This window comes from Aulostomus chinensis, chromosome 7 (assembly GCF_037954235.1).
Source record: "Aulostomus chinensis isolate RoL2024-O1b breed Wild chromosome 7, RoL_Achi_v1.0, whole genome shotgun sequence".
NCBI lineage: Eukaryota > Metazoa > Chordata > Actinopteri > Syngnathiformes > Aulostomidae > Aulostomus > Aulostomus chinensis.
This window is the reverse complement of record NC_141326.1, coordinates 20,384,214-20,398,178: the sequence shown is the minus strand read 5'-3', so window position 1 is coordinate 20,398,178 and position 13,965 is coordinate 20,384,214. Positions and strand designations below refer to the sequence as shown.

General features: G+C 42.1%; 1 protein-coding gene across 2 annotated transcripts in view; it reads left to right on the top strand.

Moving 5' to 3' along the window:
- The first annotated feature begins 222 nt into the window (after positions 1-222).
- Positions 223-13,965, top strand: part of dennd4a (DENN/MADD domain containing 4A) — a 27,954-nt gene continuing 14,211 nt past the window's right edge. Inside the window, exons 1-14 of one of the 2 annotated variants that reach the window (XM_086209085.1) lie at positions 223-453; positions 5,291-5,622; positions 5,829-6,075; positions 6,352-6,421; positions 6,571-6,740; positions 7,410-7,648; positions 7,744-7,810; positions 8,006-8,064; positions 8,448-8,592; positions 9,085-9,260; positions 9,585-9,685; positions 11,147-11,365; positions 11,808-11,953; positions 12,367-12,384. In XM_086209085.1, the coding sequence (XP_086065211.1) occupies positions 5,312-5,622; positions 5,829-6,075; positions 6,352-6,421; positions 6,571-6,740; positions 7,410-7,648; positions 7,744-7,810; positions 8,006-8,064; positions 8,448-8,592; positions 9,085-9,260; positions 9,585-9,685; positions 11,147-11,365; positions 11,808-11,953; positions 12,367-12,384 (1,968 nt within the window). In that variant the 5' untranslated portion in view covers positions 223-453; positions 5,291-5,311. The remainder of the gene's footprint in view (positions 454-5,290; positions 5,623-5,828; positions 6,076-6,351; positions 6,422-6,570; positions 6,741-7,409; positions 7,649-7,743; positions 7,811-8,005; positions 8,065-8,447; positions 8,593-9,084; positions 9,261-9,584; positions 9,686-11,146; positions 11,366-11,807; positions 11,954-12,366; positions 12,385-13,965) is intronic. The other variant, XM_086209086.1, reaches the window with a different exon arrangement.

The window sequence follows — 13,965 nt, the reverse complement described above, 5'->3', positions numbered from 1 at the left end:
CCTTAAAGTTTGCCTCTGCCTTTACACCGCCACACAGCTGATATAAACACAAAGGGAACCATCATCATCATCATCATCATCATCATCGTCACAATAATAAACGTTTAATGTCACAATCCAGTGAAATTAGTTACCGGCATAGACGTGGACACGTTTCCCCACACCTCTATGCTGTTGTGTAGAGCTGCCAGCGGCGTCATTAATGACGTCGGCGAGGTTTGTAATCAGTCACGTGACCCGCGCAGGTCTGGATAAAGCGCTGCTCAGGAATACACCGATGCGTTCAACCCACTGTGAAGATAACAATAATATTTTTTATGCTAACAGAGGAAAGAGATAGCCGAGAAAAAAAAATCTGAGGAATTGTACTTTCTTGTCCACAGGAATATCGGTTTCATTTCTGCGTGGGATTAAACTCGACACATCATCGCTCATCCGTCGTGATTCTGAGATGTGAGTAGATTTCTTCTTTTATGGAAATATAAAGAAACGACGGTCTCAATATTCACTCACTGTAATTAAAATATTTCTCGTTTGGTTTCCTTCCCACGGACACAGAGATCTGTTGATGTTGGATGTTTTGTCGCGTATTTGGGTGAAATGTAATATTAAATGTCATAAAATTAACACTCAAACGGCATCGTAGTCAATATCCCCACTGGGCAGACACACGCATCTGCATCCCAGTAGTAACACACATCATTGTAGCGAGTATCGCAGAGTGTGATTGTGTCTATTTACACTGCGCCCATTGGTTGCACTGGAGTCATATGGAGGCTTGTTTGGCTGCATCCGTAGATGCTCCATAAGATGGCTCCTTCACATGGAGGCACATGAGATGACCCCCGGTAGTTGGGTTTTATGCAGTTGCTTCATTAACTTCCTTCCTTGAAGGCTCCATAGTAAAATAAACATGGCTGCAAACAGCATAAACAGGCTTTCTTCTGTCAGTAATTGTGTTATTTCCAATACCACCTTTCAAAGTGTGTTTCCTCTCTTTCTGCTCCGTTCTTGTTGAGTATCTGTATGTGTATGTGTGTTTGTGTATATGTGTGTGTGTGTGTTTGTGTGTGTGAGTGTGTGTGTGATTTCCCCATCAAGCAGTCAGGGTCCCACCTTGTCACATATAAGGAATGCAAATGGCTGATGAGGGTTGTCTTCAAGGCTAAGAGGGAACAGATGCTGAGTGAAATGTTGTGGCGTTCCTGACTGCCCATCCTCCCCGTCCCCCTGCTGTTAACACAGCCCCTCTAATCCTGCACTGCCTTGGGACACACTGTCCAGCAGCTGCTCTCTCTCTCTCTCTGTCTCTCTCTCTCTCTCTCTGTCTCTCTCTCTCTCTCTCAGGACATTTTAGCAGCAAAAATCAAAAGGCCTTTACTTCCCATCACCTTCACATGGATGAGAGGATCAATTCAGTTTCGTAATGCAACATGAAAAAAGAGGTTTTCTCCGGTTCGCCTCACAGAAGCCACCCATCACAAAGAGCTGGCTTCAAGTCCTCATAGTGGTATAAAACATTTCAGGATAAACCAGGAAAGTAAAGTGCCCATTTAAAGACTGTTTGCAGCTATATTAAGGAATCTCTTAAACAAGGCATCAATGCAGTGTAGGAAATAGGTTTGTAGCTCCTTCAGGGTATATTTGAAATACTGGGAACCCCAGGATCAAGAGGTATTACTGACAACCATTCAGTTGTTGGTCACAATGACTCATAAGCACAGTAGTGTATGTGAACGGGGAAGTTGCTGAGATGGAGAGGAAACCTGCAGAGTCCTTATTTGTGCTGCAATACGAAGAAAACTGCGGTGAATGAAAAGATTGCAGTTTCTGGGGAGAAGTTCCAGTTTTCAGTTTGTTGAAATCGGAAGACAGCACTTCAACAAAAAAAAACAAGAAAAAAAAAGAAGAAAATTATGTGTAAAAGAAAATACATCCAGTCAAGTCTGGGTGAGTTAGTCATCTGCTTTTATCTCTTCAAGGATGTTTAGTGGGGCTATTCCTATCAAAGTGATGCAGATGCGTGCACACACACACACACACACACACACACACACACACACACACACACTGAGGGAGAACAAAAGAGTTACACAACAAAGCACACTTGCAGCCTTGGACACAAATGAAAAACCTGCAATATTGTGGTTTTTAGTTGAGAAAAGCATAAAAAAGAGAATTGTACAAATATTATAAAGATAATCTCCAGAGTGAAAAATGTTCTTCTCTTCATTATTCTCTTTTGATGTTGCTATGGCGAGGATTTGATATAATTTTAGCTCCGCTTCCGGTTGAGGATGAGCAATAGACGCAGTAGATGTTGTGGTCGGTGGAACAAGAGATTACATCTATTTTTAATCCTGGACCTTCCAAGTACAAAACATCTGCCGCGGTGTCAGCTGTATATGGAGCTGCGTTGATGTAATACTTGCTAAGAGCAGGTGTTTTATGGATTGTGTCACACTGATGGAGGGGGCGGAGCTACCGGACAGGAAACGGACCATTTTGGGTATTAGGTGACAATGTTTGTTAAGCAAGATGGCAGATATGTGATCATTTCATTTTGTCTTCAAATATCAAAAATCATAGTTGTGATTATTTTTATCAAAAGAAGCCTGGTTATGTAACATAATTACTCACTGACGATGTAGGACGAGGAGCATACGTGTCAACCAAAGTGTTTTCAAACGTGAATTGGTTTTTATCTCTAATATTTGATGTGCTCTCTGTCATTCTGTCACAAAATGAGACGGAGCTTCACAAAATACATGTGAAAGAGCAAAGATGAAGGGGAGGCTCATGCCACAGGTCCTCTTGAGTAGCGCTGGCTTGTTGGAAAGCAGGAGCTCAGCTCTCCTGCTCTGAAAATCCATCCATCCATCCATCCATTTTCTACCTCTTATCCTTTTAAGGGTCGCGGGGGGGGGGGGGGCTGGAGCCTATCCCAGCAGCCTTCGGGCATGAGGCAGGGTTCACCCTGGACAGGTCACCAGTCCATCACAGGGCCAACACATATAGACAGACAACCATTCACACTCACAGCCACACCTACAGTCAATTTAGAGTATCAATCAGCCTCGTCCCCTCTTGATGTCTTTGGACTGTGGGAGGAAGCTGGAGTACCAGAGAGAACCCACACAGGAACAGGAAGAACATGCAGACTCCACACAGAAAGATCCCGTGCTGGAGCCGGGATTCGAACCCGGAACCTTCTTGCTGTGAGGCAACAGTGCTGACCACTGCACCACCGTGCTGCTGTTCTGAAAATGAATGATTTTTTTCTTTTCTCTTTGTTCACCTGAAGACAGATCGCTTTTTTTTTTTTTTCAGGGAAAGTCTTGACAGTTTAAAGTAAATTATCCTTGACTCCCTGCATCTGAATAGCAATTTTATCTGGATGATCATTCAAAATCAAAAATTATGAATAATTCAAATGTGACATGGTGGGCCTTCTTTTAGAAAAAGCTTGAAATAAGTTACTCACCTTACTTCTTCTTACTTGTAGACCCTGGATTTCTATACAGGATCATTGCTGAGTTATCTAATTGAACTATTGTCCAAGCTAGACTAATATTGGTGTTTAATAATTTCAGAATACACCAAATACACAATAAACATCTGACCTGAATTCATTTTTATTTTCCAACTCCTGGAAAGGAGAAAAAAACACAAACACCCCCCCAAAGCTATTTTATTTCTTAACCATATCTTTAAGCAAATCACATAAGTTTAGGATGTTTTACGTGATGTTCTTTTGATTTTCTTTCATCTTCATTCACTGAGCCTCCCTCGACGCTGCCTGGAGACCCCCTGAGGAGGCCCACCTCTCTCGATGAAAACCTCCGCTCTGTTCAAGCCAATGAAAGAAAAAACATCATATTTTATGTAATCTTTTACTGACAAATTACTCTCATCATCTCTTCAAACAAAATTTTTTACTTAGCAACATTGAAAATATAAACAAAAACTGAGAATATGAAAATATTTTATCTCAAAAGAGATTTCTGGACCGCTTGTATTTTTCAGAGCAGTTAGCACAAGAATGCAGTGTTGTTGATGGATCCTTACAAAACAACATTTGAATACTGGGAATGAACTGGGAATATGTGACACTCTTTAGAGAAGATGAGGAGGAATCTTGTGATGATGAGTCATGGAACTGACTGATGTAGCTTTTAGAAACAGGAGACGTAGCAATTTAACTGAATTCCCGTGTTGAGTTGTTTTGTTTTGGTATTCTTGTGGTTTCCAGTGAACTCAAAAACTAACCAGTTACAGATGGCAGCGTGGTAACTGCGCTGCAGCGCTTGTGACTATAGATCATCCTCATTTTTCCATGTTCTCAGTCCGTTTTTAAGCCCTATTAGCAACGCTTAGCTCTGCGTCCCATCACACAGCGTGAACAGCATGCAGCTACACTGGCTTTGCAGTGGAAGCCAAAGTCCTAACTGGGTGAGATACGGTCACACGCTCTCTTGTGTGATGTGATACATCCACCACAGAGGATAACTTCATGCTAACCCCACATCACACAGCAGCAGGGGGGAGAATATTAGGCAGCTGTTTATCAGTTTACTTGTGAGTGTGAGGGAACTGCAGAGAGAGATAAAGCAGGCTCTTCAGCTGCAGCACGATGGGCCGGCCCCAGCACTGAGAGGGGCTGAGGGTTTCCAGGGTTTCCAGGTCTCCATGCTTTGTGATAAAGCTATAACAAGCTGACTCACAGGCGCTCCCTCTACTATTCCTTTCTCTCTCACAACATGCTTGAGTGCAGAATATTCAGTGTCGGAATATTACCTCTCTGAAAGCTCAGAAAAGCTTTTTGCTGCACCGCTCTTTATTCTCTCCTCAGTTATGGTGCTTTTCCTTTCCACACGCCTTTCCTCTTTTTTTTTCTGGACAAAGGCATGCGTTTTATTTTACATAATCGGTCATGGCATATAGCAAGGTCACTGGTCTGAAATCCTCCCATTCTTCTTGGTGAAAAATGGTGTTTTTGCAGACAGGAATGTGTGCAAACTGCTTCCAGATGCTCTCGGTATATTCTGTATTTCCTGTAGTTAGTCATGTATGTGAAATGTAGGTTACGTCTCTTTTACATGCTGCGCAGGGAACCCTCATGATTAATGCAGTAGCAACAAGTCAATCAGAGACGGGGACCAATATCAAATGTGATTTAAATGTCCTCTTGTTGTGAAGCCAGACTTCACCAGCTCCGTGTTGAAAATGCATAATGAACTGGTTTCTCTCTCCCCCCACCCTCTCTCTGCCCTCTTTCCCTGCGTTCCAGCCCTCAGTGTGGGAATGGGAAATGATGGAGGATAAAGGGCCCCGTGTAGCCGACTACTTTGTGGTTGCCGGCCTCACTGACTTGTCCAAGCCTTTGGAGGAGGAGCTGCACTTTGATGATGCCGGTCCCAAGTCTGTGAAACCTAAAGCCCCTATCACAGACATCGCTGTAGTGATCCGCTCCCTGGGTGAGGAGGTGCCGCCCGGTTTCACCTGTGTAGAAAATACCCCCTCAGGACTATCTGCAGAGCTCAATGGGGCCAGCCTCAGGGGCCCGCAGATTTTCTTGTGCTTCAAGAGAGGCAGAGATAAGCCTCCACTGACAGATCTCGGGTAAGCAGTAATCCTCCCTCACTGACCCTTTACTCACCCGCCATCACTAATCACTTTTCAGCCTTGGGTCACACTAATCCGCTTGCAAACACATCCTCCAGTCGGACATATCTGCTATGAATATATTATCACATCTCTCCAGTGATTTCTTAAGAAGGTCTTATTTTAAGGGCATCGCATGAGAGTTGACTGTCTTGTAATTTCAGGGTTTTGTATGAGTGGAAAGAGAAGCTGAAGCCTGGATGTCACATAGTTCAGACCACACCCTCAGGTCGCCCTGCCAACATCAGCAGCTCGTCCTCTCAACGCATCTATATCACCTACCGCCGTGCCCCTAAGAGCCAGCCCCACACGTCACTGGCTGTCACTGATGTCTGCATCATCATCCCCGGTAAAGGGGAGACGCCTCCTCACACCTTCTGCAAGGTGGACAAGAACCTCAACAGCAGCATGGTGGGACTGAGTTCTGAGGACTTTTGGTTTCATTCTTGTGCACAAATTTGGTCGTACAGTACACGCTTGAGGACTTTTTTTAATCCCTCAATGTAGTCTTACAGACAGGATGCAACCTGAAGCCCCTGACATCAATTCCATACTGCTTGTTACTGATAACTGAACCATCTTGTAAATTTTATACAAACAAATTTGTGCGCAAGAACATTTGATGAACGATGCAATTGCAGTTGTGCACATTTTTGTCAACCAATGATGTCTTTTTTCATATTCCAGTGGGGATCCTCTGTCTACCTATGTTATAAGAAGTCTCTTGCTAAAGCAAACACAATTGCGTGCAAAGCAGGTAATGTAGTGCATTTGTAATATGAACTCTTCAGTTGAGTTATTCTCTGAATGTGGAAGTTTGTTGTTTTTCCTTGGTTTTGTTTTGGGTTTTTTTTTTCACTACAAATGCACTGTAGAGTGGTAAAGTTTGCATGTGTTTTTGTGCAGGTCTTCTGTGTAGGTACCCTGAAGAGGACTACGAGTCCTTCCCCCTGCCTGAGTCAGTGCCTATGTTCTGCCTGCCCATGGGGGCAACAATAGAGTGCTGGCCTGCGCACACCAAACACTCCCTTCCTGTTTTTTCCACATTTGTATTGACGGGGGCTTCAGGAGAAAAGGTAACGCCACTGATAATGTCATGGAAAGACTTCACTGCCAGTCACTTTCAAGAATCTCAACCTCTCTCTCTCTCTCTCTCTCTCTCTCTCTCTCTCTCTCTCTCTCTCTCTCTCTCTCTCTCATGATTGGGTTTGCTGAAGTACTGCAGTAGTATTTCGAAGAATACCAGACAATCTTAATCAATGTCTGAACTCAGACTGGAATCAAGAATGCTCTACAAGCTGTGTTTGGAATACTAAGAGGTTGTTGGACGCTGAAAGCAATGCAGCATATATTTTCTTTTTATTTTTTGTGCGCCTCATCTTTTGAATAATGGATAACTCATTGCAGAATGCCTCAGTGCTCCCTCTTTCTCTCCCCTGCTTTGCAGGCTAGTCTCCTGGTACTTCATGCCTGGAATGATTTGTTTATCTATTTGGGTTCAAGAACATCAAAGGGCTGCATATGATGTAGCTGATTTATTATCTGGTCACAAAATTGTACCTGAATGTATTTTTTTCAGAAGACCTCTGATGATTTACTGCAGTTTTCAATCAGCCTTTGTGTGTATCCGCCATTCTATTGATCATCACACTCATATTGTGATGCATGTGTGTGTGTGTGTGTGTGTGTGTGTGTGTGTGTGTGTGTGTGTGTGTGTGTGTGTGTGTGTGTGTGTGTGTGTGTAGGTGTACGGAGCTGCCATCCAGTTCTATGAGCCTTACTCAGAGGAGAACCTGTCGGAGCGTCAGCTGTCACAGCTCGGTCTGACCAGCTCTGCTCTCAGACCTGATGGGACCAGGAGTGTTTACAGCAACAAGAGCATCTGTCTGCTCTCCCACTGGCCCTTCTTCCAGTCATTCAGGAGCTTTCTCACTTTCCTCTTTCGATACTCGATCTCTGGACCGCACGCCCTGCCTATTGAAAAGTGAGACATGAATTACATATTCATTATTTTTGTGAAAAGTCTGTCAGACCTTGTCTCCTAGTCAGTTTTTAACTTCATGATATTTTTAATCACAGGCACATCTCTCACTTCATGCAAAATGTGCCATTTCCCTCGACTCAGAGGCCACGCATCCTAGTGCAGGTGAGCTTATGAGATGAGTCAGTTATCGGCGTGCTTGTTTACATGGCTTGATGTGACTTCCCATATATTGGCTGTAGTTAATGTGCTAATTTCTCCACTCATGAAAGATTAACAGCTGTAAAACTCCTGTGTGTGTGTGTGTGTGTGTGTGTGTGTGTGTGTGTGTGTGTGTGTGTGTGTGTGTGTTTTCTAAAGCTCTCTCCACATGACAGCCTGATCCTGAGCCAGCCTGTGTCCTCTCCGCTGCCCCTCAGGTAGAAGAACATCACAATAATGTAAAATGATACCAGAATTTAGGGGAGACCAGTATATGATGGCCATGATTGTCTGGCATCATTTATGCTATAATAACCAGCTGCTGGTAATGTTAGCCAGCAACTGTTGCTTATCTGGGCTAAATCTAAATATTTCTGTTAGTTTTATAGCACATTTAGAATAAATACCATTTATTTTACCTTCAGTACCATAAAACTAAAATGTGACTTTCAGATATTTGAACTGTGTAGATCATTGTGAGTCAAGAAAACAAACATTTAAATGATATGCTCTGTGACCTCATCAAAGGACCAGAAAGCTACCAACCTTGTTCTCCCCTTCAATATTTTCTTATGTCCTTGTATTGTGTTTTGTGCCTAAGTGGTGGAAGCCTCTCCACATTACTACTCAATTTGGGCCCGAAAAACGCCGCTACTTTGCTGGTGCTGGCGGTCACAGAGCACAAGATTCTGGTTCACTCGTTACGTCCAGCAGTCCTCACCAGTGTCACAGAGGCCCTCGTGTCTGTAAGTCATTTGTTCTTCTATTTACTTTAAAATAACTCTGAGCAGTGTGGACATCAATTATCTAGATAAGCACTAAAAGGCCAGTAAGCCTCTCTCTCTTGTATTAAGAGCTTAATAGATTTTTAAGCATTTCATAAAAGTCCATGCAATGGAAACCAATGGAAATGTCAACAATGCTGTTTCATACAGTTTTAAAAAGAATTTCTGGACTGGTTCCATAATTTAATGGGGTCTTCCGCAGCCTCTGCACTAACCCTCTGTCAAGTTTCATGAGAATCAACTTTTTTGCGTAATGCTGCTTAAGCACCGACGGAGAGAAACAGCTTTTAAAGCATAACCTCCTTGGTGGAAGAATTTAGCTGTAATTCCACTCGCTCTTGTGTAAAGAAAATGTTTTAATGGTATATTGCTGACTTTCTCTTCTTTTGTATGAACATTTTAAGCATATTAAATAAGTTTCTTGATGAAAAAAAATTTTTTTTTTCCTTTAAGATGATTTTCCCCTTCCACTGGCCATGCCCGTACATTCCTCTGTGTCCCCTGGCACTGGCCGGTGTGCTCAGCGCTCCTTGCCCCTTCATAGTGGGTGTGGATTCCAGATACTTTGACCTTTATGTGCCCCCGGCCGACATCAGCTGTGTGGATCTGGACACCAACACCATCTCCCAGTAAGAGCCTGCCAGATATCTGGGATGCTTACGAAACACTGTGTGTTTTAGGTTTTATTGTTTTTATAATGAAAGGTCTTCCTGACGGTTATCAGTGTCTGTCAGCGAGGGCCTCTTTTATGTCATGATAATAGCTGGAATGTTCTTACAGTACATCAAAAGCACATTTGGGCACCTCTGATCTCCCGCACTAATTTAAAAGCTATTTTGTGAGGAGATAAAATTGGCAGTACTGATGTCAGTTTATGCCTCTCGCTTTATATCATTTTGAAATGTTTCTTCACTGTCCTCCCGTGTAATGAAAAGCATATGGTGTGCTTTCAGAAAAGATGACAAGAAGGCTTTAACATGGAAAATCTTGCCCAGAAGGGCCTGCAAACATCTCCTGAACAGCCTGAATAAACTCCATCAGCAGCTTACCGAGGGTGAGTCCAGTCTGACGCTGTGTCAGTTTGTGGTTTCATGAATAATTTAGGTTGGCTACTTGAGTCCGTTGAGTCAGCCTGTACAGGCAGTTTTACAGGAAAACTCAGCGGATGATGACATTGTTATATAAAGCCTATTATGTTTAGTGCATCCCAGGAGATTTTGTCGATGAAGTGTAACTTAAAGCACCAGCTCATTTTCAATATAATTCCCAGAACACCCTTAGTATCTTCTATAGAATTCAGCCTGGTATTTGACTAATACAGTCCGTTAGCTTGTGTGCCGGTTCTAGTGAATTTCAGTCCACTTCAGTTCAGCTTGAAATATTCCAAACAACTACAAAGTGGTTTTCCATTAAATTTAGCGGCTTAATTTTTTCCCTCATACTGACTATGTTTCTTGTCCTGCCTGCCAATAAACATTACAATTTTATGTTGTCAGGATGCTCAAATGATTATGTTATATTTCTAACAAACTCTGACATCTATCTGCAATGGGAAAAAAAAAAAATATATATATATATCAATAAAATAAGATTATGATATGATATGGTATCAGCGGTTTAATTTTATCCAGAGAGGCGCATAACAATACACTAAGTTTAGTTGCACAAATAAACCCCAAGCCTGCCTGGCTTCTGCAGCTCATCATATTTGCTAATGATATTCAAGTGACACGCAAACAGTGCAGCGTTTAATTGGTGTGCATACTTTGGTTTATTTGGATCCCCATTAGTTGTTACTAAGGCAACAGCTACTCTTCCTGCGGCTCTCGACGAAAATGTACACACATTTACATACATATTCATTTATATCCATAATTACCCTCCATCCCCACAACAGTGTGGACAGAGTTGTTTGCTGAATATTTTGAGCTATAAATTCTAAAAAAAAAAATATTGTACAAGTGATTAGACCATTTTCCAGTCTGGACTGTCCCAACTCTCACTGCACCACAGTGTGATGTGTGTTTGTAGTCACACTCACATCTTCATTTGTGTGGAGGGTATATGTACATAAAACTTCAGAACCAACTTCCCTCCCTCCAGTGGAAACAGGAACTGTTGAAACTTTTTGCAACCATGGAGAAAAATTAAAAAAAACTAACTTCTAAGATTCTTTTGGTAAACATTTATCGTCTATTACATAAGCTGCTTGGTTTTCGCAACACACCCGGCCAATATATATATTTTCAAGAATAGAGAGGAGTTTATTTTATCCTGTGTAAAATTGAATCTGGATGTTATAATACATGTATATTATAACAGTTATACTACATTATCTTTGTTACAAAAGCATATTTCATGACAAACACACTCCTGCACACGTGGACAGCTTTTTAACTTATCTCCACTCCCTGTTATTCGGTTTGGGAGAACACTTAATCAGGTGGATTCATATTAAAAGTTCAGCTACATCATGAATCCCAATAATAATAAAAGTTCTGCTTTATGTTCTCAGGCGGTCAGTTTAACCGTGAAGATGTGCAGATGGAGCACACGGTTACTGACAGCGAGCTCAACGGAGGGAAGAGCCTGCACACTCTGGAGCTGGAGATCCAGGAGACCTTCCTTCGCTTCATGGCCGCCATCCTTCGAGGCTACCGGTCCTACCTGCTGCCCATCACCCAGGCCCCCTCTGAGAAGACCACTGATGCCAGCTCCCTTTTTGACCTCCAAGGTACAGGCTGCAATGTTTGTCTGTAAATATGTTGTACTCAATGTCACAAAAACAATTTAATCTTGTCCTGCCTTCATGCGATTTAGTCCTCCGTATAGGTCAGGGGGTTAAGGTCTGTTGCATTTAATTTATTTCTAAATCACCGCTGTGAAGGCCCTCGGTGATTTATCTTAAGCCTCTGAGGAAATTGGGCTTGGCCAACAAGTCGGAAGAAATCACAGTGATTAATAGCACAATGTCCACACACATCTGTGTATTCTTACGCAAGCGGAGAACAACTTGTTACATACCAAAGTTCCAGCAAATACTGGTCATGGCTGCATCTGGACCTGTTCTGCAGCTCATTAACAAAATGTCCACTTTTATAATCATGACCCTTATATTAAAACCACTTGTCATGTGAGTCGTTACATAACATGCTGTTGTGCATTTTTATTTATAGGCTTCCTGAAGAGCAGGGACCGCTCCCATCAGAGGTTTTACTCCCTCATGACCAAGACTCAAATGTTCAGCCGCTTCATCGAGGAATGCTCCTTTGTCAGTGACAAAGATGCGAGCCTGGCATTCTTTGATGAGTGTGTTGATAAGGTGAGCTTTGCGCTAAATCTTTATTATAGATTTTGTGATTCAGAAACAATCCAAAAGAAGAAGTTGCATCATTCTGAACAATAACAGGGCTGGCTTTCTCACTGACTTTCATAGAATAAAGCTGCAGCATTTAGAGGAGCGATTAATCACATTCTTTCCCCTCTATTAAGATGTCTTATTGGGGTCTTGGTGTAATGGGAAACTGCCTGTGTACTTAATTGGCAAATAACAGGGACTAATAGAATTAAACCATGTAATTAACACTCAACTCCCTTGAGCTACATCAAGCTTTTTTGCTTTCCCTTTCTATTTTCATTCTTTTTGAATGTATTTTCTATTGTCTTCTGCTCTGATTTTCTGGCTTTTATCCCTTCCCCTAATGTTGCTTTGTCATCATGGCCGCTGCCTGGTAGCTGTTCACAGGAGGCAAGGTGAGTGAGCAGAACCTGAGATGGAGCGCATTTGTTGCAGTTTAAATGTTTTTGTGTTCAGTACTTATAAGTGGCATCAGGTGTGGTGGCAACCATCTTCTCCCCTCTTGTCCTCGAGGGTTTTCCTGTGTGTGTGTGTGTGTGTGTGTGTGTGTGTGTGTGTGTGTGTGTGTGTGTGTACGTGCGCGCATGCATATGTAAGTTAGAGAAAGTGCATGGAAAGGTTTCCAGTATGGGGATGAGCTTTGTAATACAATCTGCATTATTGAACCAGGTGCCATTAGAATAAAGCACACAGAGATGTTAAGCAGAAGTGCTACAGGCTCTGAGGTGAAACAGTGAGATTACTTATTTGCGGTGAAAGCTCACTGAGATGACAATTACTGGAATGTCCAGGCTGCTAAAGCCTGCCTGACTAAAATATAATATAGAGGAATAGCTGAGCAAGACAAAGATGGTGCGCTAATCCTCATGGCAGTTGTTGCATGTGCATTTTAGGTATTTTAATGGTAAAATCCTGCTGCCATCTGGATGAGTTTCATTTAAAGCTAAAACAATGACTTTTTTAATCAATTAAGTGATGGACCGAAAAGTAATGGACAAGTGGACAATTTGATAACTGATTAAAAATGTCAGCTTTTTCTTTGCAAGGATTTGTCTTTTTTAAAGGGTAAACGATCTATTTGAAATATGGGTCAAAGTAAAAAAAACAAGCAAGTTGATGATCACCTTTCAGAAATCATATGTATAATTTTTCACTCTTTATAGACATTAAAATCTAACGATAAAAAGAAAGATAAAAAAAGAGAAAATAGTGGGTAGATTAACTGTCCTTTGAATAATAGCAGCGCTTGTCTGTTTCATTGTCAGTAGTTGACAGCTTTTATGAGCACCACCTGCCTACACATTTTGTAACACATAAAAAAGACAAAACATCCTCCTCTTAGAAGAAAGTTTCTGCTTGCAAACTTGTGCAATCAGGAAGTCACACTTGTATCCTGCATGAACAGTGAGACCTCCTGTATGAATGGTCATTGCGGTTATTATTGAGAAGTGGGAGCATTGATTCATTCAGCGTCACTGCTGCTGATGTTGACAACAAGAGAGTGGTTGAGAAAGACCTCTTGGGTGTAAGAGGAAGGGCAACAAGCGGAGAATAAGAGCAGAATTGAAAGGAGGGCAAACAGGTCAGAGAGAGTCAGTTGACTGAATCATCCACTCGACTGAGTGGAAAAAAAACCTTTAACACAGCAGCACTGGAGAGCTATTTAGCTTTTACAGATAAGACAAGTGGCTGCACAACAGGGTAGAGGTTTTATGATCTCCCAGACAGCCATTCACTGCGCATTTTCACACTGAACATGAGTCGGCTTTACCTCTCCGTGCACTCGAAGGGCTGCTGTTGCAGATCAGTCGGCCGGTTATGAGCTGAAGCTAATTTGGCAGTTTACTATTGAGCAGTTCTGCTTGAGGTAAATTTTAATGGTTTCACGTCCCCGGAGTAAAACATTAATTTAGTCCAGGTCACTGCAGCTTGAACTGATTTAGTCTCAGAGGATTCATAGGATGAAGGATCAAACT